Genomic DNA, 25,729 nt, shown 5'->3' on the forward strand with positions numbered 1-25,729 from the left:
ATAACAAGCTATTAAAATTCAAAGCAAATAAAAATTAAATCGGCAAAAACTGAAGGTTGAAATGTAATAGGACGGTTTTATAACAGTAGCAGTTTAACATGTGTTGCTATCTTATGGACACAAGACAGTGAAGCTGTCACACGAGTTGTTATCAAGTGCAGCAGGATGAAATATTCTGTTTCCCTGACTTCAGAGACCTGTTTGCTTTTTCTAGAAGATACACATGTTTTTCATTTTTATGAGTACACAATTATTTCATTGAGCAGAGAATCAGGAACAACCTCCAACTGAGTCACATTACTGAAAACAGCTGTTTTCATAAGTGAGAGGGGCTTTAATCTACAAACAAAACCTCATAGTTGGTCATACTACAAGTTAAGTATTTAAAGAGAAGTAATGCATTTAGTAAGTTTATATGTAGTTGACTTATTTTGGTTTTCATTAAACAGGGACAATGAACAATACACATAATAGTGTAGTTTACTGTTAAAGGAGAATAAATTAGATACACATCAATAAAAAAAAAGCATCACAATTGCAACTGTCTACAATATTTGAGTCAATGCTCTTGGGTACTTTAAGGAGCTGCTTTTTCATTCATGTTTCTTGTATATATGTAAACAGAGGGGAGTAAAACATAACAAACACTGAAACACACGATGAACACACAAACAAAAATACTTGATTAAGCCACCTTTGATTAAAATTAAAGATCTGAGTGATTATGTGACTTCCTGATGACGAGTAGCATCTCCAACAAGCTTCTTATAATTAAATATTATTAAATAAAAATTTGACACAGTGATGGTAAATCTCCCAGTGTCATATCCTCAAAAAATATTAAGTTGTAATTCCCGTAACTGCTTAAAAAACACATGCAGTCAGGCTCACATGCATACAGCACATCTAAGTGTATTTCAGGGCTTAATTAAACAGGTAACATTTAAAAGTAAACGGAGCTTCATAAATCTAATTCAGGGTCATTGTTTTCGATGCACAACAAAGTACATGGGTCTTTGATAAATTGGTGTTTTAGAGTAGAGCAACATGGAGTCGCTGATGGATGTGGTCACTCCTCTTACGACAACCATCATCATGCTGGATGTGGTCAGAGACACATCAGAGTACAGGAAGCTTTAAACATTTATACAAGTCAAACCATAATGTCTTCATATAACTCAGGATTTATTGCTTATTGCACTTTAGTCACTTCCCTTTGTGAAGAAGTTTCTGTTTCACGATTACAAATTAGTTGTGGACACACTTTAAAGCACATATTCTTTAACCACACATGTAACAGAGAAGTGAAGGGAATTAAAAACAGCTACTGTACATTGTTCAATGTATCAGTGTAATGACTCTACAGAAGCTGCCACAGCGAGAGGACGGACCGGCACAGTCCACACTTTCTCTTTGTGTCAGAGACAAAGGCTGACTGTCACAGAGGATGACACACACACACATACACACATACAATACTTAGACTGATGACAAGATCCAGATATTACTGTTACTGGATCTCAGTGGCAAATGTAACTAAGTGCATTTACTTAAGCACTTAAGACGTAACGGGTACTTTACTTTTGTGTTTCCACTCCATCAAACTCTGTCCTGCTCTCGCTCTCAGATGAAAACATTCAAACATTCAATCATTCAACCATTTAAACCCCAAAACTCTCTCAAATCAGTCCCATATACACAGTTTAAAATGATTTAAACATTCCTATTTAAGAGCAGCTCCACTCACCTCTCACAGAAGGTGTGTAGGCAGGGCAGGACTTTAGGGTTCTCGTAGCGGTCCAGACATATGCTGCAGATCAGGAACTGCTTGTCGATCTGACGGACCACAGGGCTGGGAATAGTGGAGCCTTCACTGGCCATTTCAAAACTCTGACATACGAGTCCCTCTTCCTCTTACCCTGCACCCTGCAGAGGGAAACAGAGAGAGGTGAGGTCACAGTAGAAATCAAACACAGCGGAGATGTGCGGCAATCTGTGGGTTGTAAAGATCAAGGGTCAAAGCAAAGTGTCTTCTTCCTTCCACCATCTCACTGAGAGAGGAAACACACAAACAGACACTATAAACGGCTCCTCCAGCTGAAGAATACCATAAAAACAAAGTGTCAAGTTCAGTAACAGTGACCATGAACATTCCACCTCTGTGCAGGTAAAAAGAATACAAAAATACAGCTAGATGTTTTTCTTATTCAAAAATGATGCCCTTTTCTTTTCATCAATTCAATCGGCTGCTCAGCGTGGAAACGGATACATCATTTGAAAGGTTGTGAGGAGGGTCAAAGGTCAAACTGAGGTTCAGTTAGGATCACTATAGTCATAAAGAATGATCATTTCCTGCTATAAGTTATATCTGGCTGTATGGCTCTGTTTTGAGAGCTCCCTGCCCTTCCAGGTGTGTACGTGGAATGCCTGAGCCTGGGCCTGAGCCTGTTTTCATGTACATACATGAAATGCCAAGGCAGGGAGAGCAGCATTAGTGACAATACATATGACAAAGCATAAAAAAAGGGAGCTGCAGCTGAAGTGGGTTGCAAAGCAGATTGCGAAGGAAGCAGGAAGGGTAGGCAGTCTAAAGAAGTTTAAATAAAGAAAAGCGTCTGCTAAATTACATTGTAAATAGATTGCCAATTTTGGTAGCTTGACTTCATGGACTGTCTGAGCTCATCTCAACTCAACTCAAACTTTAGTGTCATTCATCTGGATAGCTTGTATACAGCTGAGTGAAACTGCGTTTCCAACATGGCAGTTGCAAAGTGTTGCAAGTGCAATAAAACGACAGGCAAACAATACAACAGACAACAAAAACAAAATGAAAGAAACAAAACAAGAACATGAGGGCAGACTAGAACTATCCTCAGTTTATTACTTCAACATCAAATGTTAAGAAAAGTGACATTTCAGGATTTAGATATTTTCAGTATTGTGAGATCAGATGCCAACTGGCCTGCTCCACAGAAACAACTGCAATACACCACATTGTTTAATATTGTGATGATAATATAAAGTGCAATAAACAACTAGCATAACTCATTGTCTATGTCCGTCTGCTGCTCCTCATGTTCGACACAATGCCTCCGTTTGTCACGTTACTCCTGATTTCTAAACAGATCCAAAAAGCTGTTTACTTTCACCACTAAATGGTAACCAATCAATCTGAGGGTAACTGATAGCTAGCTCAAGCTTCATCCGACTGCACCAAAAGGATTTGAAAGCATAGCCATGATACCTCGTCCATCTTTCAATAGATCAAATGTTCCCATGCTGAGTGAGACAGCACTGCTTGTTTACATAATATGACTCTTCTTTGTGTTGTTATAAATCCAGGCGTGGGATGTGTTTATTGAAAATGCTCATGTTGCTATAACAAAGAAGTTGAAATGAATTGCACATCACTATATCCCTCCTTCTTCCTTTCTTGTTTCTTTTCCTTTCTTCCATTTAACTAATTTATTTATCTAAATGTAGCAAGAATCAGCAAAATGATCTCACCACACAGTCAGGAGCTTTCGATTACATATCAAACAACCTTCCTCCACAGTACTGAGATCAGGGCGATACTCGGTTTGGTATCCAGTTTGTTGAATACACCCAGACGTGACAAAGGTTGCCTATTTCCTATATTCAAGGGACTCCAAGAAGGTAAATGGACCATATTCATATAGTGCTTTCTCTCCTCTGACCGCAGAAAGCACTTTTACATTACAAGTCACATTCATCCATTCAACCCACATTCATACACTGATGTTAGAGGCTGCTGTGTAAAGAGCCCATCAGTGTTAACTAATCCCATTAACACACCACTGGCACAGCCACAGAGGGCACGTTTGGGGTGAAGTGCCTTGCCAAAGGACACTTATGTCAGTGGACAACTGCTGGGATCGAACCACCCACCTTTTGATTTAGCCGCTGAGCCACAGACGCCCTTTAAAAACTAAGCTCCCACCAGAACCCTGAGTCATGCATTAGTCTGTTTATTCCAGTCATTTATTGCAAATTTGATTCATACATTCACAAAATCTTCCTGACCACCATACAGGTTAACGCAGGGTCATGACTGATGAGGTATGCTACCTTCTACGTCTGTTCTTTGATACATTTTTAATGGTTTCGCTCATATGACCCACCAGATCTGTATCTGCACTGGATCCTATTAAGTGGATGAGGTACTTCCAAGTGAGACTGATCCACATTTTATCCTGTTTCTGTGAATAAGCATTGAAAATCCAGAGCTTGGATTTACTTGATCCGTTCCTGTTTAGCCCCTTCAGCAATCTTTGGCCTCCTTTTGCCTCGCATTAAAGATTCATCTCAGCGAGGTTCCTTACATAATGATATCAAAGTAAGTAACAGAGTGTTCTGACTCAATACCCAGCAGATATTTGAGGTACTAGGATCAGTTTTGGGGGATACATTTTGTACTTCCAATTGTTTAGAAGCATGTAGAGATACAACTATTTGTTATTGTTGTGGGGAAGTTAGAGATAAATGATCTGGCACCCTATTGTATGCTCTTAACCACTGTGATTGGAACCACAGCAGCAGCAGCAGCAGCACAGCTTGAATACGTGCTGCAGCTTGGAGTGGATGTTCCTCTCAAAAAGCACTCTGAGTGATAAATATTTCATCATGAAGTGAAAGCAAGGCACACTATGTTCAGCTCCTTGCAGCAAGAGACACAACATATGACCTATAACATTCACTTTACTTTATTTCCACTTTCGCTCAGTGTTTACAGATTGTTCGTGATTGCTCCCCAGCTTGATCTTGAACATGTTTTCACGGTGTGTGTAAGTCTGACTCCTCTGTAACGTTATCTGGCAGCTAACTTAGACAAAGAAAGTGTGTCAGTGCTTTCATTGTCTCCTCACATTGAAGATGGGGCACAGAAGCAGGCCACCTCTGCTGCTGAGAGGAAACCCTGCGGGACTGTGAGTCTTTCTATGGTGCACGCTCTCTTTCTCCTCCTTTATGTTCCGTTCCTTAATGTCCTCCTCTCTGAAGTATGTCTCCTCTACTCTTCTTCTCCTCCTCCTCCTGAAAGCAGAGCATGTAACACTACATGTAGTGATCTAGTAAGCTTGAAAACAGAAGGCTAAGAATAGAAACTGCTCCTGGGATGATATCATGAAGGTGTCCTGCTGTCAGTGGGTTACAACCAAATATTTTGCAAGGCTTGTGTGGGATGTTTTTAGCCGTCAGTTGCCAAATAACTCAGCTTCAGAGGAATTTTCTTGCACTTGAAACAGAGAGATCAAAGTAGGGTAGCAGCAGGATGATAACTTAATCCAAAATTTAGTTCACATTTGACCATCCTGGAAGCTAAACCAGCTTTACAAGCACTATTTTTCATTCAGAAGTTCACAAAGTGACGAGCAATATGCAGTCGCAGACATGCATAAACAGAAGCTTAGCTCTTAGGCTGCATGTTAATAACCTACCGGCTCCACAGAGCAGATTAAGCAGATGAACAGAGCATCAAACTTGTCTGTGATTATAAATCCACGCAGACAGACACAACAGAAGCAGCCCCCTTGCTGACAGTGCACAAGGTCGCAGCAGCCTCACAAACCCTACACTCTTACATAATCAGAGGCACACAAGTTGAGCGGAAGAATCCCTGCTGGATGGAGCTGTCATGTGGTACGCATACAGCGGAATAAACGCATGGGAGAGAGAAATATTGTTGGAGGAATTTATGCTCCGTCAGAGGAAATTTGCAAATTTTTCAAGTTTACTGACTCCAAGATAAACAAGTTATGATTAAGCAAACATGCATCTTAAAAGGCACACAGCATTCTCAGAAAGAAGACTTACAGTGCTGCATCTATAGACGGATCAACAGGCGTCATCCACTCCAGAATACACACCGAAACACTGGCCCCATGTGAGTGAAGAGAAAGAAATGTTCCTTTAAAGCCTCCTTCAGGTCATATCAGCGCTGACACCAGATGATGCTTCCCTGCAGGTAGCAGCGGCAAGCCGAACAGCAGCCTACAAGATGTGTGTGTGTGAGTGAGACACACAGTGACTCGGTGTGTTTTTGGGTGTGCGCACACACGTGAGCCAAGTTGAGGAAGGGCGATTTGTGCAGATTGTATTTCAGCTTTTACATCATCTCCTCCCCTCCCTCTCTTTTTTCTCTTTTACTCCCCCTCATCACTTCCTCTCCTCCAATCACTCTCATTCTTGGCTCAGTCTGTCTCATCCATTCATCCTCCTCCTCTCTCTCTCTTTCCCTCTCTCTCTCTCTCTCTCTCTCTCTGAATAAATGCTGGCTCACTGCAGTGCAGCGAGCGTGTGCAGCATCAGGAGTGTGTGACTGGCTGACAGTTGATGATCTAACAAACGGGAGGAGAAGGAAAAAAAAGGGGGACAGCACTTATGGGTCCCTTCCAGGCCAATAGAGTTCAAGCCAAAGGGATTTTTCTGAGTGCAAATGTGCAAATGTGTGTGTTTGTGTGGGTGTCTGCATGCTGCTGACTCACTGTGTATACAAAGGCATGGAGGGAAGGTCAGAGGCACAATATGAGGAAAAGCAATGAGGAATAATTAACATCCTACACATAAGTATGATGTCACAAAAGTATGACATGAACAGGTGTCAAACCAGAGACAGTCTTAAATGTGCATGTACACATATTCCTGCAATAACACTGAGATGAGTGACATACTTGTTAACAGTATAGTACGTTTTTTCTCCATACTTTCTTAACATTACCCCAAACTTAATATAACTTCCTAGTTTCCTAAAGATAAAGATGTCCACAGGGCTATGAAGCGTGACTTCAGGATAGAGGATCTCATTTACTGCACTGCACCTCTGAGAGTGTGTGATGACCTAAACTTTATGAGGTTCTCTGTGCTCACAAAAATAGCCCACCTAAATCATGAACGCAAAGCATCACCCTGCAGTAAAACAGTGATCCCCCGGAGGAAGCTAAAGCTCTCAATATCTCCATCATACCAGCACACTGTGTACAAGGAAGAGATGACGAAGCAGGGATTGGTTTGTCCTAAGTGAACAATATGATTCACTTTAAAGAGGCCTTACATTACATGTAATCTACACCAGGGGGGGGCGTGAGGGTGAGGGTCGGGTAATGAATGTTCAAATGGAGAGGAATGAAGGGAAGGCAATCTTGAGGGCATACCAGAGGGGTCTTGTTTTGAACTGTAGTATCTACAGATTAATTTAAATTCAAGTATATGAGGATCAAAAGAAGGCAGACATGATATGAGATGGATGAATCTGTGTTTTTTTTGTGTTAGTAGCTATACTGGGTCAACTCTTCTACCCTTTCAGATAGTTTTTCTCTATGAATGGGATTAAAACCTGCTAATATTGAAAGGACTGTAATACACATTGTACAGATAATAGATTGTATAAAAAATGGATGTAGTATATTTGACATCACCCATCTGTTTGAAGCCAATTGTCAGCGGGTGCCATATTGGAAATGCTGAACTCAAATTAACTTTGTCTGAGCTAGTGTGAGGTAAAGAGGTGAGCCTTTAGTCCTTTTACTAACAACTACAGGGTGCCCGCCTTTCAAGTCAGCCATGTTCTTATTTGGGGCAAAGCGCATAAGTTTAATATCTTCAAAAATACAGAGTTTAAAAAACATTTACCCCCCGTACAGTGTGTGCCAATATAGAAATTAGATTTTCAGACCTAATTGTTTTTTAAGCAGGCTGTAAACATGTTTATTAATCCTGCAAAGATTGTCTTTTTGAATGGGTGTTTATGCTGTTTTTTGGTGTTTCTGCAGGCAGCCTCAAGTGGACTCTTGATGAACTGCAGTTTTTAGGACTTCTTCATGGGCTTCATATTTTAAGAACAGAGGTTGATGCTTGGTCCATTCCCATTGCAGCCAGCTAAAATAAGAGAAGGGTCAGCAGCCAACGTTGGTTTAATGGTGGTGGCCAATTATAGTGTTTTTTTCATGAATACTGACAACTGCAACCACAGTGCTTGATTGAGTCATAACTATTTACAATAAAGAAAAAGGCTGATGGGTTCAGTAGTACATGGAATTAGCTGCTGACCAAAAGATACATACACACTCACACCAAGGTCCAGCACATTACCAATTTTATGGTCCATTATAAAAACAAGGTGAAGGGGATTTCCACTGTTTTTCAGTTGCTTTGTCATCCATAACTTCAAAAACAAGTTGGTAATGAGCTTCGCACACATCTCAAGCTTGATTTGACTAATGCCAAGTAAAGCCCTTAACTTTTTTCTTTCTATCACTCCATCTCATATGTAGCATGATTTGATTCATCTGGACTGAGCTTTTTCACACATTTCATTTGGCCTGGCAGCTCTGAGGCTGTTCCAGTGATCTCATCTCAGCTGCTGCCAGACCCACTGAGTCATTGAGTCCTTCAAAAGAGAGGAACACAGAACAAGAGAAAGTGATCACACTCTCTGGAGGAAAAGGAAAACATAATGGCCCAAAAGTCAACAGTGCAGATGCATGACTTAATCTTTTTTCACAGTAATCAAATGGGAAAAGCTGACAATGCTGAGATTCCTGTAATATGGTGAACAAGAAAACAACTGTAGAATCTTACTATCACATATTTTTGGAGGTACCCTTAATAATAAACACATTACTCCATAGCAACAGGTCTTGTCATAAACTCTCCAGGATACTTTGATTATTGGTTATAGAGGCAGACTGCAATTTGGATAATGCAAATTATGTTCATACACTTAGCCACCAGCCCATATGACAAACAACACACTTCTTTGTTTCTTTCTCTTTGACTTGCTGAAGGCACTACCTGAAATCTGAACTTGAGGTTTCATCTCTTCAACGAGAAATCCAAACATAGGACAAACTGAACCATGCTATGACTTTCAGATTAGCCGACAGGTCTCGATGAAAAGCTTGAACAAAGTAATTTGTTTTTTTCTGGTGCTGTTGAAACACTTTCACTTTGATCAATAAAAAACATAACTGTTGATTTTCTGTCTGCCAGTCAAACTCATATCTCTATAAGATCTAAAAATATCAGTATATAACAAAAAGTATACCATACACTGTATTTAAAAAAAAGGACAACATGACAGCTCCCCAAAACAAGGCCAAAACATTTAGAGCTTTCCCTACTGTCCTATACCCCCAGGGGGACTTTGCTGCTGCTCTCCCTGCCTTGGCTCTCGATGTATGAACAGGCTTTAGCATTCCATGTATGTAAGTGGAAGGGCAGATAGCTCTCAGAACAGAGCCTTACTACCAAATATAACTTGACGAAAATGATCCTGACTAAACCATGAGTGAAAACTGTACTGCTGTAGACTGTGATAACATGAGAGATCTTTGACATTCTGCTGGTTAGTTAAATATTTGTTTGGGGTAGCATAAAGTGTCAGGATGACTCCAACAACACAAACCCTCAATGTTCAAAATACGCAATATGCAAGTGTCTGTTCAGGGGTTATTTTGGCTTCACTTTGGTACAACAGAAGGAAGTAGACACACCTTCCATCTTTACATGTAGTCAATGGAGAATACATGCTTGCACCTCTGTGAGGTTGTACTTTGGCACAAAAATGCTAACATCAGCATGCTCACATGCAAACTATAACAATGTTTCAGGGAATGTTCTTCAGGTTCAACAGTTTTGTTCAGCATGTAGCATAATTTGGGGATATTAGTTGAATGAATGTCATTAGTTTTGTAGATATTTGCAACATAAAGAACCACAAATGTTACAACAATGTATCCGGTGTGATACAACAATGCAAGTGTATCATGTCTTTGCAAACCTGGCAACATTTTCACATAAAAAACAATTTCCAGCATACTGTTTGCTTTCAAAGTTGATAGGATTCATCCTCTCTGGATCTTGATTGTTTGTACAAATGTCCTTTCAAGCCTTTCAGTACTTTCAATCCTTTCAATCCTTTCAGGATGTACTAACCAGCAGACAGAACAACGTGTCAGTCCCAAGGCAACAAAGGGAGCAGACCTGAAAATTGAAGGTTGGGGTTTTAAGTCCTCTATTTACAAAGCAGCCAGCAGAGCAATTACATCACCAAAGGACACTGAAAGCTCAGAGGGATGATCACTTAAACACACACATTCACACTCTGCAGAGAGAACTTCTCACTTGACCTGTTTGTGTTACTTCACTGCTCACACCCACATCATAACTCCTGATGCATGAACGGCTACCGTGAAGCAAAAACAGCTTCTCAGTAGTCAGCAGCAATAATCATTAAAGAAGCACCTGCAAGATTCTCAACCCATCCTCACAAAAGAAACAACTCTAACTGAGGTTAATCTTTAACTGTTGTTTGTTGGGAATCTAGGGCAAGATGTGATTTGAAAAATAGATAATTTCCCACTCACCAGTATGAAGAGAAAACAGTTTTCAAATAGATTTCTGTGTTTAAAGTTCTAGTTTACAAAGTCCCTGCAGTGGGTGGTATGTTACTCTGGATCTCCCTCTGCTGCACTTCCTTTTTCCAGAGCTCTGAGCTCAGCTGTTTCAACCATCTCTCTGTTTCTAAACACACAAAATGCCGTGTCACGCTGCTCAGTAGATACACAGTTCAGTCAGAGCGACCGCTTTGAAAGAGGAAAACAACCAACCAAAGAGATGGATCTGGACAGGCAGAAGAACAGTCCACTGGGTTATAGATATTCTCTTATATTCAGAGACTGAGGTGCTCGGACTGCTAAACTGCACTAACTGCTCGGTGTCACCTCATATAATTGAGTGTTTTATGAAGTTTGTAAGGTCAGGAGTCCAAAAGTCCAGTCGCATGTAGTTCACTGGTTAGTTAAGTATTTTTGTTAGCGGAGAGTAGAACCACTGGGCAAATATTATGTTTCATAAAGTTTACTATAGTAAATAACATTTGGTTTTCCTTTATACATGTGTATTTAATGAATGTTTGCTATTTCAATACCTTCAAAAAGAGCAGTCTTTGAGATTGGAAAACTTTAGTGAAAACAAAGCTGCTGTATTTTTGATGTTAGATGCACCAAACCATGCAATTTCAGGCTACTGATGCACTCAAACAGCAAGAGGAAACAGCTAGTCTGGCTCAGTCTGAGGCTGAATGTTCATTATTGTCACCTGTACAGCCATAAATTAAAACCTTGTATCCCATTTGTTTCATTGATACAACAATGCAAAATCAAAAGCAAGAATTGGAGCAACAGCACCATTGTATTAAGCTAAATGCTAAATTCTTAAAGTGCACTTAAAGCTGCTATTGGTAGTCACAGAGTAAACATCTGTTCAGAGAGAGGGACTTCGATTGTCAACACTATCCCTCCGAACCAGATTTCCTCTTACCCCCCCAAAAAAGATTGGTGTGTGCAGTCATGATAGTGCTGGACTCATAACCAATCGGAGATTGTAGTAGGGGCCGCCCCTTAACCAATCAGGAGGATTGAGGATTGGAGATAGCTCTGATTGGTCCATCATAACGAGGGGAATAATAACATTGCTTGATACAAAGGCATTGGAAAACGCAAAGATTTCACAATAGTCTCAAATTACTCAACTTACCGATGAGTACCAGTGGGCATTATGACCTTTTCTCCAAACCCAGCAGAAAAAAAGCAACATTTTTTACACCATTTCTACCAACAGCAGCTTTAAACTTGCTAATTTAACACTGACTAAAGATGGGACTGGTGAGGAAGTCATAAGTGTGGCAGGTTAAACAGAACAAAGTTACAGTTTTACACATTAATGTAATGAGGGCCTTCAGAGTATATGAGTCAAGTTCTATGGCACACCATCAGATAGTAGTATTCACTCAAAAATGTAGGAGGTCCTGGAGATAGCATGTTACATCTCAAGTTTACATCTCAATTTATCCAGTAGGTGTTCAAATATTTCAGTCAAAGTAGACGGATTGACAGGTTAAAATTGCATTCCCTGAAACTACAATGGGGGGTCAGGGTTTAGAGAACATGCAGCCAGTCTTTATGCTCTTCTAGACTAATTTCATCTTTGCATGCTCTACATAAGAAGAAGAAGAAGAAGTTTACTCTTACAGTCAGGCAGCAGTTCCCAAATAGTTATTACATTTATACCCCCCATAATCAAGAGTGGACAACATGGATTACAAACTCACTGTGTTGACACTGAAAACTACAAACAACACCATATCATCATCATAATAGATGTTTTAGATGACTGTTGCAGCTTGTTTTCGAAGCTCCTTCTGTTTTATATGCTTTCAGTAAAACCAAAGGGTGTGTCTAAAATGTTTATGCACATGATTCCAATCATTCAATCCATGGATCAACATTTCATGACAAACCCTTAAATCCTGGGACAATCCAACATCTGGTGCCTCTATTATTACAGCTGCCCCACACCTGTATGTCACGCGACGGTATATATAGTGCTTTCCGTTTCAGTGGAATCAGGGCCTTAACATGCCTCTAATGCTGCAGAGAGAGGGAAATAAGCCCCGCCTTCGAATTATAAGAACAGTCTCATGCTAATCTAAAGCATCCACTGGGGACAGGATGATGAGAGATTACAGGGCACGCCTTCATCCTGAACGTCCCCTTGAACAACCCCACATCACCCCTCCCCCTATGAAGTCTGAACAACAAGCAGCATCTCTGAATAGTCATAATGGTCAGTGAGGGTTCACATCTGCTATAGTCCTTTTTATAAAGACTACTTTAGGAGTATGTTAAGATTAAAATATTATACTGTGTGATGAAAGACATATAGTGCTCCTGTTGGTGTCGTTTCAGGTTTGTGGTGTTCAATTTACATGTTACTGAGAAATGGGCTGCACTCTGAGTGAATAAGGAAGCCTGTGTCAATGCGTCAATTGGTCATATATCTGCCAGTTGTGCACTCTGGTGCCACAAGATAAGAGAGAGCTCTGCCTGGGTGCATTAGTGCATGTGTGCTAACTACTGACCTCCTATTAAAGCCAACAGATGTGCTAACGTAAGGCCGTTAGAAACTGTTTACACTGCACATCTGTCAACAAGAATTCAATCACGTTTAAATACAGTGGCCAGATGAAATGCAACAAAGACGAGTCTTCCAATGAGAGGCACAGCTGACTTGATTGACAGGCAGGAACACTGTAGCTGTTGGCTAGGAGGCAAGGCAACTTTATTTGGAGGCTCAAAGCCCGCCTCTTTACGTCACAATCGCTCGACAGCAGCAATATGGCTGCCGACGACGATTGGCCTCTAAACAGCTCATCAGAAGCAGATGGGTGACGTCACAGATCCTACGTCCATATTTTATACAGTCTATGGGTAAAACAAGCAAAACTTTCCAGCTTTACATGTACTTACTGACACATTGTCGAACAGTTTTGGCACTCAGGAGCCGGGTCACTTACCGTAATGTCTTGGATATGGGACAACCCTTATAATAAGACAACCCCCTATTTCAAGACATGAGGGGACGCTAGCTTAAAAGTTAAGTCTGTTGTGACAAATATTTGCAGGGCAGTACTAAACCCAGAGTATGAGATGATTTCTCTTTTTTCAGATGTATTTCAAGGAACAGAACAACATCTTACATTCAGGTTAATACAGTATTTCCGCCTGTTTGAGTCTCTATGCCAAGCTAGGCTAAGTAAACAGTTGTGGCTGTAGCTTCATATGTTTGCTGAATGGTGTTAAAGCTGTATCAATAATCTCTGAACTGCTTGTTGTATTCCACGTGAATCTTCAAAATCTCTTTATCAGAGTCCTAGCTTTAAATGTGCTACCTTTTGTTTTAAGCTAGCTAAGCAACACGTAACTCTTACAGTCAGCAGCTTTGAAGCCAGACAGAGACTAAAGTTAGAGTAGTGATTACAATGTTTGTTATCAGAGTATTGTAGTCCAGTATTATTGGACCAGGTTTCTGTGGAAAAAAAAGTTCTTTGCTACTTTCACCCAGGTCTTGAACTTAGCAAGCAAGCGGCATAAGAGTTAGCCTGTATAAATAACTGATAACTGCTTCAGTTCTTTTTCCCTGCAGTTTTTAATAAAGCTGCAATATTTCATATTTTATCACACCAGCAGCGATACACACAGGTTGTTTTATGGTGCTGTTTTTCTCTGTAAATGTTATCCTGTAGCTTTTAAATAACAACATTTAAATACTTTTGATTGTTATAAGTGTTTTTAAGCCAAATCAAAGGTCCAAAGAAAGACAGTGCTATATGTTTTACAGACGGATTGGGTAGCCTTCTCATGCAAACTTTGGGTCACATAAGAAACTTGCCTTCTCTAAACACACAGTATACCAACGTGTAAAGTACACCTGTACAGCTTTAAGGCAGCTGAGGGAGCTGAGCATAACAAACAGGAAAGAGGAAATGAAGGGAGAGCAATATATTCTTGCGTGCATACAGTACATTAAACTCCTGTACAGAAAGCACCTTGAAGCACATCTGCTGACAGTAAACAATATGAATTTCAATGAACAGGTCATATTGAGGAGTAACCAGGACATGTATTTTGTAATTTTGGCTCACAAACTTCCAGATTAATATCCTGGAGTTACAGAAGCATCTTTTAATAATGATGTCTCCTGTTACTGAAGCCAAACAACACAGACAGACATACAAAACATCATATTCTGAATGGAGACTTTCAGAAAGTATCATAAAGAATGTTTTCCTCTTCTTTTAGCCATGAATCTCTATGTTTTCCTTTCCTCTTGTTATTGTTCCATCATTTACTCACTCTTTCCAGTCCTCCTCTCCCCTTTTTTAAATCCTCAACATCCCACTTACTTCAACTCCATGGCTGCTGTTTTCTCCACTTCTCCCTCTTCTCTGGGGTAAAAACAAACACTGCTCCCTGTCATCTAATCCTTCCCATCTCTGATATTCACTGTGGTTTGTGCAGCAGGCAGAGAGGGGAGCACATGTGAGAGGCCTGAGCTGTTACAATAATCCAAACAGACTGACAGGGAGGCTCTGGGTGAGCACAGACAGGAGGATGAGGGAGGAGGGAGGAGGGATGGGCCAGTCTGTGGTGTAGTAGAAGGACCAATCAGAGGGTGTGTGATGGCTAGAGAAGGCGGGGCTTCAAGCTTCTGCGGCTACTCTTTAACCTCCGGAGGGCAAGAGTCCCAAAGGCATGATGAGGGAAAGTGATAAGGAGTGACAGAGGACCGAGCGAGAGAAAAGGGACACCATACTTTGCAACAGGAGATAAATTATTTCATTATTTCAAACACTGAGTCTGCAATAGCACAGCTCTAGATATCCTTGTTATTTGCATGTGTGTTTTGTGTGAAATAGGTACACAAAAGATAAAGTTGAAACCTGATTCAAGGTCAACAATTGTATCTATATCTCCAAGAAAGGCCCAAAGAGTAAATATGATCATTTTTTCCTTTAGAGCTGGAATTACCTCATTCTTCAGAGGAATGGTTTGAATTGACAAAGCTAAAACATAAGTCCCAATAGTCTACAACATTTACGTAATTTTTTTTGATTGGCATTCCCCAAAGTCCATGAGCTAAGACAACAGCCGGTTAAAGTCTCAGTAACTGGTACAAGATGGACCAGAAAATGTTCTCAGAAAGCAACAATAATTATAAGAATGATCACAGTGCAGTCAGAGACAGAAACATGATGGTTAAAAGAATGAAACCAAAGTTAAAAGAGCATGTTGCTATCTGTCCCATTTTCCCCCCTGGAGGGACTTGGTCACTGGAGCAAAGCTGGTAAACAACACGACAGATGATGCAACAGAACCAAGACTACAACTCAGAGGAGAAATGAGGGGAAGAGAACTGCTCTATCCACAAACCCTGTGGATAAACAAACACATTGTAACAAGTATAATACAAATCAAGTTGAGCCTACTAGTCATTGAGAGATCTGAAGCAGGGGAATAAAAACACTTTTACTGCAGTGCCTGAGTTTGGGGACTGAAGCAATAGTTTCTTTAAAACAATGAAATATGACTAAAAGAAAACCTTGTTCAACTCATGCTTAGAGAATGACTCTATGGATGCTCATTCTGTTTGGGTCACCATTTTGGTTAAGATCAAGAGTGTAAACAATTATAGTTGGATTGGATTGAACCTACAACAGACATTTAAAGATTATAAATATCTAACACTGTGTCTGAACAGAATGCAACCAGAGTTAAATCAGCTGGACACACATAAGGTTTCTTCTTTGACTGTCCTAACCATAGACTGTGCAAGCGACCGTGCAAAGCAAAGTGATCCGACACACCGTTTTGACTAGGGATGTTTTGAAGCAACCAATTTCCAAGTGAATTGAACTGATATTTTAATTCCAACCAACTATTGTAATGGTAAGAAAACACTCACAAAACAGTGCAAACTGAGCACCATTTATTTGACACGGATCACAGAGTCTTTGGGTAAATTGGGTTGCATTGGTTTGCAGTGTGGCTATCAATAGCAGAGCTTTTGGAACCAACAGCTTTTGGTGCTCCATGCAGGTTAACATCCACATGTCTGTGCCGGTTATGCATTGCTCTGTTGAATGGGTTATATGCTAGTTTAATCAGACACAGCCTAAATACAACTTTATATCCATTTTCTAGATCCAAATACTGACAAACCAGACCCGTTTGGGGTAAGGGGTTAGTGCAGTTTCATCAGTCAGGAGGTTCTGGGTTGGAACCTGTAATCTTCCTTTTATGAGTTTGTATTTCCTCCTCCTACTTATGTGGGTCTTCTTTGAGGTCTCATGCTGGTTAAGTGGTTTGGCAACTCATAATTGTCTGTTGTTGTGAATAGTTGTCAGCCCTGTGTTAATTTTGGGAGTTCTCTGACTGTATCTTGTCCTTTTTTGAAGTGCTTTGGTTTATGACCAAATACTGGACATTCCCACCTGCCTCAGCTGTACTTTGTGTTTAGTGCTTCCTATAAATGTTAGCATTCTGATACAAGTCAGCGACAGAGATTTTGAACATATCATTACACCTGCTTAATAACAGCATACTTGCATTGTCTTTGAATAACTAGCTGGTGAGGGCTACAGGTAGAGTACAGCCTCCGTAAAGTACGAGACACTTGTACAGGTAGGTTGATCATTTTGAAATTTAATAACAACAGACAAGTGTTTGCCACTCAAATGTTGTCTAAAATAGAGAACAGTCTGAAACTGGCAAAACAGGCTTGAACTAGAACTAACTGTACAATTAGTAGGCCTAAATTTGTAGGTCTTTTAACTACTGAACACAGTGACTGACACGAGAAGAAAAACGTTCTCCTATTTGTTGTTGTGGTTGTGCTCTATTCTGATGAGAGATAGTTGTGCTTCTGCAACAAAATCACTCATGCAGTCATTTAAGACAGCACACACCCACCACAACACACACTTTCCCCCAAACAGGAACATACGTGTATAACAACACAGACATGCATGCCCCCCTGAGAGTTTCTCATTTCTTGAAAGCTTTAATCTTATTTGAAGGCCACAAATAATGTTTGTAGTAATTATCTAAATGTGTCTGTTTTCCCTCTGTACATCTACTCCCACTTAACTGGATTACTTAGAGCAGAGAAGATGGCTCTGTGCAGACACAAATTCAATGTCTTTACAGCTTATCTTTATGTGACTTGTTCCGGAAGTAAACAGAAGCTAGATGTGAGATTTGAATTCACAGCTGTGGATTTTAGAGAGCTAGGAATACTGCATTTACAACTAACAGCACAATTATCAACCAGATTAATGATGCTATTTTGATCTCTGAGGGTATATAAACATGTATGAATAAAGTGGTAGACAAAAGAAACCAATGTGCAAAGTAAAAGACAAACAACACAAAAGAAAACGCTTATGAGACCAAACCAGTTCTCAGGTGTCCTGCAGTGTTCCTGACTAAGTACCAGTCTGAAAGCCCATTTCAAAAGATAACTACAGAGAGTGAGGAAAAACTAGAGTCTGCTGTGTAGAACATTAAACATTGGTGGAGGAAAAATGAAACAAATATATCAGGTTGTTCAAGTCTTTGCAGGGAGGTTTATTTTGACTATTTCCTCTCTTGTTCCCTCAGGCAAAGAAAACACAAATTTCTCCAGTCAGATGCAAAAAAGCCAAGACCAAGAAAACAGACTAATCTGAAATGAAAAAAGTCAGCCTGAATGAGCCGAACTCAAAAGCTGTTTTCTTCCATTTCCCATTTGAGTGTTTTTTAGTACCTCATCATTGCCTTCCAATAAAAACAATAGGCTGAAATGAGTCATCCAAACAGGACAGATTTATGGACCACGGCACTATATTTATCTCTGTGCAGTTCTTTTCATTTTAACGGGATCTGGGCTTGATTTGGCTTATACCACAAAATGCAGAGTAGGGATGTTAAAGAAGCAATATCCGGACATCTTATGCGTATTTTGGAGGGGAGGGTCATGTGTGTTGCTTTTGTGAGATGCTGATATCCCCTGCTGGGTAGAGCATGACATGCACGCTACATTATGACGATGCTTGAAGTCTGAAGGTTGTTTAAACTTTCTGTCAGAACTCTTTAACTTCAGACATTCTGAAGCTGGGTTTTTAAATAAAGTCATTTAATCAGTCAGCAGATCAAGATATGGCTAATTTTCAACTTTGATGAGGCATTTAACATTTCTACAGTCGTGTCCACCCACAGCCTGTTTTCACTTAATCAGCCTCTCAGGACTTTTTGTACAGTCTGCGCTTGACTGACAGCTGACAGCCTCCTGGCTCTCCTGTGTGTTACATCTCATCACATGAAATTCCCACCATATTTCTGCCCACCAACACTTTCCAAGCAGACATCTAACCAGTGTGAAATCATCCTTGTAGGTGTGCATTAAGACCTCAAGCTGAAACATTTGATAATCAGTCAATCCACCTGATTAGATGTAATTATTCTTCTATTCCACTGTACTGTGATATTTCTGTTTTTTGCACAGTTTAATGATGATATGTAAAAGTTAGGAGGACTTTTTTCACAGTTGGATTGAAAAGCACCTCAACATTCTTGGATATAGACTTAAAACCTATCTTGCAAATATAAGAAGGTCAATCCAGCTTTCATGCCTGAGCATTAAATTCACAACTGGAGCCAAGAGATACTTAGCTTAGAACTCTGAATACGGCCTGGTGTCACTCCAGATTTTCACTATCATGATCACCTTAGTTGGTGATGAATCAAGAAGTGATGGAATGGTAAATACCTGGACGACAGCTGTGCCACTTGTTACAGCATCTGCAGTTCTCCCCTTGAGTATGATGTCAGAGGAAATTAGCTGCCCTGTGAACACGGTCAATTAATCACCAAGACATTTATGTCAGCAATTGATCAAGTTTTTTGTTTGGATAAAATAACCATTTCATGCTACTCCTGTGACCAAAGATTGAGAAACATTTAAAGGTTTATCAATAAAAGAGAGACATCAGGTGCAGCTATAATGTTTTTACCAAGCTGCAATATTCAGGTCTAAATAAAGATGCATATATAGAAGTGTCAAAAAACTACAGTTCCTCCACTGGCCACTTGGGGCAGACTCAAAAAGTGAGCCAGTCTCTCTAGACACAATAATAAAAAGCCCATGTTTATTTGATATCCCGTATTATATAAAGGCTTCAGGTTACACATCGGAAAGTTAAATATGCAAAAGTAGCAGCATTTTGAACAAGAAATTAACCCTTAAATTGTAAATGTAATGTAAATGAACTCACAGTTTGTCCTCTCAGTGTCACATTGAGATGCATTTTGGAATCTCATCGTTAGACCCATAGATTTTCAAGAGTTTGTGCAGCATCCACTGATTAAACAGCTTTCTTATTGATAGAGGTCCTGCTCTTCATTGCTGTTGTGTTCCAGTAAACGTTTAACACACAAACACAGAGCCGCTTCTTCAAATCCCTTTCACTAAGACACACAGATCTACTACTCCATTAATAGTCACTAATCTGGCTGATGTCCAATCCTAATCAATGAGCTTTAACCAGCCAGACGTAGCTGTGGAGTGGCAGCAGGGCTCACAGTATGGAGCTCATTGATCCTTGGGGGTTAAAGTGTCACAGGGCAGCAGGTCAGCCTGCTACAGGGCTTCAGAAGACAGACATCAATAAAAACACCAGTTGACATTTGCAATGGAAAGTTTTGTCCATCAATCAGGATAATTAAATGTTCATGGTCACCTTGCTGACCAATGTCAACCACATATACTGAATTTCAGGAGACAAGGGTACATCAAAATAGCACTTTATACTCTGAGTTATAAAGCAATCTCACAAGAGTCTGGAAAGAAATCCAATCAAGGACTACTACATCACTTTCAGGCTTTCACTTTCAGGCTTTCAATACTAGAGATAATTTGATACCTGTGTGTAAGTACAGACACCAAGTCATAGCCATAAGAACCTTATTTTAAGAAATGTTAACTTAATTTCAACAAAAGAAAAATAAAAACACACCCAAGGAGGGAAATTGGCAAATTTAAATCACCAACTTCACAGAGCATTGATACAGTTTGATATGAGGAAACATTTAAGGCCAGTTTAAAGTACTTTACAATTTTTGTTCTGTAACAAAGCAATAACTGTCTAGTGTTTAGCAATTTGTCCAAAAATATCTCACAATTTCTGGTGTTGATGTTATATTAGACTTTATTATCTAAAAGATGTCTAGTGTTTACAAAACCATATGGATGGCATGCCTGCATCTCTTTCCACTGTACATAAATAAGGCCAGAACACTGCCTAAAAGGGTGAAGGATTATTCCACTGGTGATGTAATTTGGAGCCAAGTCAAGTGTAGAAGTGATCTGGCTGGTGGAGCGGTGGGATTGACTTCACACCTCTTTTTCTCACCAAAACATATTTAACTTACTGATAAACCCCCTAGACATATTTCAGCAAGTTTAGAAATAACTGCTATGACAAGAAAACTGTATTTGACCATCTCATCATGGGCAACGTGAGATCTCTGATTAATAAAATGGACGACCTAACAAGACTATCCAGGAGTCTGACGGAGTTTCAGGAATGTAGCATGTTGTGCTTCCATTGACGGCTTCCTGACTGTCCGGGCAGACCGGGATAGCACCGAGAGCGCTGTGGGCCTCCGACCATATTATCTGCACAGGGAGATCTCACATGTCATACTGGTAGCTGTTTACAACCCCCCTCTGCCAACCTGACTACGGCGTCCAACGTTCTCAACGCTGCCATAGCCAGACTCCAGACAGACCACCAGAGTGCCCTCTTACTGATCTCCGGGGGCTTCAACCATGTATTTATTTTCTACATAGCTTATTATTGTATTTGTATAACTTATTGTGTATAGAGCAACTGTAATGACTGACTTTCCCTCCCCGGGATAAATAAATAAGTATTTCTGATTCTGATTCTGATTTTAATTTTCTAGCTTGGCCTCCATCAGTTACAATGGAGGAGGCAGACTTTATAACCTATACTGCAGCCAGTCTCCAGGGGGAACTCTCAAACTTTTGGCTTCACTCTGTGTTGCCCATGCTTTTATACACTCTATAGGAACATTATGTTGTTCACTTAACATACATGTGGTAAGGGTTAGCCACTAAACTGTGTCATGCTAAACATCCTCATTAAATGATTTGGATGTTGGAACTGGCAACCGGGCATGGCTGCCTACTACTGCCCACTCCACCAGAGTGGATTTACAGTAGGAGCAGTTAGTGAGCCTTGATGTTTGACATGCAAGCATTATGACAAGTCAGCCCATTCAGTGACCCTCAGTCATCCTAGTCTCTGGTGTTTTTTCTTGATCCTGATTATAATACTCTCATAGTTGCAGCTCTGCAGCCGCAGAAAAGTGTACAGTACTGCAGAGGTGATGCAGCCTTTACTGCATCCCTCCTGACTTCCTGTTCCCATCATTTTGTACTGCATTAAAACACCTCCAATGTCACAGTGACTGCAAATCTGCTGCTGAACAAAAACTGAACATCAGATATCAAGAGAAAGACCTCCCCCAAACACACACACACACACACACACACACACACACACACACACACACATACAGTGCAGAGAGAAGATAGAGACGGAGCACAGAAGGTAGTGCAGACAAATGTAATGAAACTTAAATCCACTTATTTTATCTGTGAGGAAGAATGGAGCCATCTAATGACATGATTTGCTTCTGAAGCAATACCATATAAAGACAAGTGTTCAAGGAAAGGTAACAGTACTGCAACTTAACATTGTATTGATTAAATAACGTGTAAAAATTGTGCCAATTATACTTCTAATTGTGCCAATTGTACTTCTAATTGTGCTCGAGGCAGCTGCCCTTTGCACCTCCTTTAAACAAGTTATCTTTTGACTTAACATACAGAGGCCAAAAAATATTAGCCAACTACTTTGATGCTAAAGATGCATCACTGTTTTATTGCATCATGACTACTGAAGTTTAATCTAAGTGTGACCTACCAAAACATTGTTACAGAAAATATTGTTTTACTTCCTGTAGCCTACTGTGTTGTCTTTCAAACCAAGCTATGTATTAGTTAAGCAGCTAACAGCGATGTTAATATCATAGACTGTATAAAATATGGACATAGTATACGTGACGTCACCCATCTGTTTCTGAAGCTCTGTTTTGAGGCCAATTGTCGGCGGCAGCCATATTGCTGCTGTTGAGCGATTGTGACGTAAAGAGGCGGGCTTTGAGCCTCCTAGCCAACAGCTACAGTGTTCCCGCCTGTCAATCAAGTCAGCTGTGCCTCTCATTGGAAGACCCATAATCTCAATATCTTCGAAATTGCTGTGTTAGAAAAAAAGTCACCCCCGTACAGTGTGTGCCAATCGAGAAATGAGCTATCCAGACTACACTCGTCTTTTGTACCAGGCTGTAAACATGTTTATTTCTTCCCCGCGGTCCAGCTCTGTGCTGCATTCCCAAAATGCAACCGGTGGGTGTTAACGGATGAGAGAGCACGGAGCCGGAACGCAGCGGATCAGAGACTGACTGGATACAGATCTGGTGGAAGTCCTGTGTGAGGTTACTGGAGCTGCACAATAAATCGCAGTTTCATAATCGAAGTTTTAGCCTTGTAATAAAAACCTTAGGACAGCCTAAAGTTATTGCAATAAATGAGAAAAATATTAAAAAGCATTCTTTCTCATTCAAGATGCATTTTTTACCTGTTGGATGAAGGCCTAGATACAATGGTCTAGTTTCACACCACTTTTAATGTTGTCCAATGAATCTAAGGCTGGCTGACAGTGCCATCATGCTAGGAAAGAAAGGGATTCCGACATAGGACATGTTGCAAACTCAGGTTTTGTACAACAAAAACAGCACATGGACATTTAAAATGTGAATTGGATCTTACCTGAATTCATAAATAATGCTCTATCGCAATATTGAACAATGTCATTGAACAACACATAGCCTATTTTTCTTATATCGTGCAGAATTGTCACCAAACTATTTACTTAAACCACCAAGTAAAACAATACACAAACTCCAAACACAATTCAGAGCGTGCATCAGTAAGCACAGGTTCATTCAAGTTCAGATTAAAGATGCTGAACCTCATTCATGAGCCTGAAGCTGTCATGCTGCAGGTTTGTCTTGCTGCTATAAATGGATTATTGAAGTAGTCCACACACACACACAGCACACAAGCAAGCCTAAGCATATGCTCTTAATCTGACTGTATGCGCGTATAATGTTAAATTACATTCTTCATATTAAAACTTTTTCTAAATAAATACTGACCTATAAGATTTTTATTGAAACAAGTGTGAGCACATCGCGAGCATTCATTCATTGCCAGCTCTACAAAAACACGCATTAATTTTAAATTCCACCATCTAAATGTTATCTCATCCGCCGGTGAGACCGCTGTTATTACGCAAGAGGATGTAACCTTACCGGCCTTTCTCCTCTCTGTCTCTCTGTCAGTCTGTCAGTCAGTCTGCTGTGCTGGTCTCTCCCCTCCTCGTGCGCACCGTCCTGTCTGCAGCTTTGCATGAACAAACTCCAGCTGCACCGAGCGGAGCAGCGTGCGCTTACTTCAGCTCACTTATTAAAGGATCCGCCGACAGTAAAAGGGACCGCAGCCGGATGCAGTCAGAGCTGATCCAGCCCGGAAACAAACTTCATCAATATTACATCCACGTGTATAAATAGCCTCAGCATCCATGCATTATTTCTACTTTTCCCGGCAATGGTTATACAAGCTCACTTCTGTCTGTGTGGTGTAACAGAGAAAAAAATTCTTAAATATATTACAAAGTTAAGGGATGTCCTGCAGCCTAAATGTTACTAAAAGAGTATACACAAAAAGAGTGTTATAATGATTGTGAAAGCCAAGGATGATCAGAAGCAAAACTTTCCTTCTTTCTGTATCTCTGATCAAGTGCTTAGTGTAGTGGACAAAGTCAATTATCTGGGGCACATTATCAGAAATGATTTATGTGATGATGATGATCTGCAGCGACAGTGCTGTAAACTTTATGCACAGGCCAATATGCTAGCACGTAAGTTTCCAATGTGCTCAGATAATGTTAAAACAGAGCTTTTTAGAGCTTACTACTCCTCTTTATACTGCCCATGTGTGATGCAGCTACAGTAGAGCTAAAATGAAAAAGCTTCAGGTAGCAAATAATGATGCATTCTGAATTTTCCTTAAACTACGAAGATGGACCAGTGCAAGTGATATGTTTGTATCAAACAATGTCCCTACGTTTCATGCTTTACTCAGAAATTTGATGTATAAATTTATGTGTCGCTTAGCTGATTCAGAAAATGAAATTTTAAGGGAGCTCACTCAGCCCACATTAAGTGACACAAGGTATTTTTCTTCCTTTTGGAAACATTGGAACAAATGCCTTTTTATGCTTTGATTAAAAATGAATGTCATGTGATCTCTTTATTTCTTGCTGACATGTATTTTACTTATTTTTAGTCTTTTATATTACTCTTGTGCTGTTACAGACCTATGAGTCTAAAATAAAGTCTATCTATCTATCTATCTATCTATCTATCTATCTATCTATCTATCTATCTATCTATCTATCATCTATCTATCTATCTATCTATCTATCTATCTATCTATCTATCTATCTATCTATCTATCTATCTATCTACTACTAATTATTTTAAACTCTTGAACACAAGTTATTACAAAGCAGAGGATGGTACTTTAGAAAGTGATGAAATCTTGTAGACATTTCAGACAAACAGAAATAATTTAAATTTTTAAAAGCTTCTCTTAGACTCATTGTTTTATTTCTAGGCCCCCTAAAAAGATATCTCAGTGGTCCCCATCACCACAGCCAACCCTACAAAATATAACATTGCTGCTATAATACTGGTTTATTTGCATTGAACAAAAATATATGCTTAAAACTATCCTGGTTAACTGACTCAAATCTAAGCTACATATCAATACTATTTTTTTTTTTTTTACAATTTCTCCAAATGTAATTGCACAATATTGACCTTCAGACTGTCCATCTCTTTAAACAAGACTATTTGAAGCCAAGTGACTTGATGAATAACAACAAGGGGGCATTATTTAGTATAATTTAACAGCATGAAGTAAAATAAAACTCTAAAAACCTACAGTTTACTTTCACTCAGATTCAGCCACACTTGATGCTGTGAAAATTTGACAATGACAAGCGTTTTTATGCATAGACAGCTGTTTAAATCACACTAATAGCCCAGCGTTTCTAACTTATTAATCGCTCATCCACATTGATTGATCAAGGCTCACGGTCTGCTCTGCAGCCACTGTC

At 39.9% G+C, this 25,729-nt stretch overlaps 1 protein-coding gene across 2 annotated transcripts in view; it reads right to left on the reverse strand.

Moving 5' to 3' along the window:
• The window catches only part of trim2a (tripartite motif containing 2a), a 38,253-nt gene extending 14,191 nt beyond the window's left edge, over positions 1–24,062 (reverse strand). Inside the window, exons 1-2 of one of the 2 annotated variants that reach the window (XM_034688567.1) lie at positions 23,859–24,062; positions 1,748–1,926 (exon numbers count right to left, since the gene is read on the reverse strand). In XM_034688567.1, coding sequence (XP_034544458.1) covers positions 1,748–1,881 — 134 coding nt within the window. In that variant the 5' untranslated portion in view covers positions 1,882–1,926; positions 23,859–24,062. Of the gene's footprint in view, positions 1–1,747; positions 1,927–14,761; positions 14,936–23,858 lie in introns of those variants that run through there. The other variant, XM_034688568.1, reaches the window with a different exon arrangement.
• Positions 24,063–25,729: the final 1,667 nt, after the last annotated feature.

The sequence above is a fragment of the Notolabrus celidotus genome, chromosome 7 (genome assembly GCF_009762535.1).
Source record: "Notolabrus celidotus isolate fNotCel1 chromosome 7, fNotCel1.pri, whole genome shotgun sequence".
Classification (NCBI taxonomy): domain Eukaryota; kingdom Metazoa; phylum Chordata; class Actinopteri; order Labriformes; family Labridae; genus Notolabrus; species Notolabrus celidotus.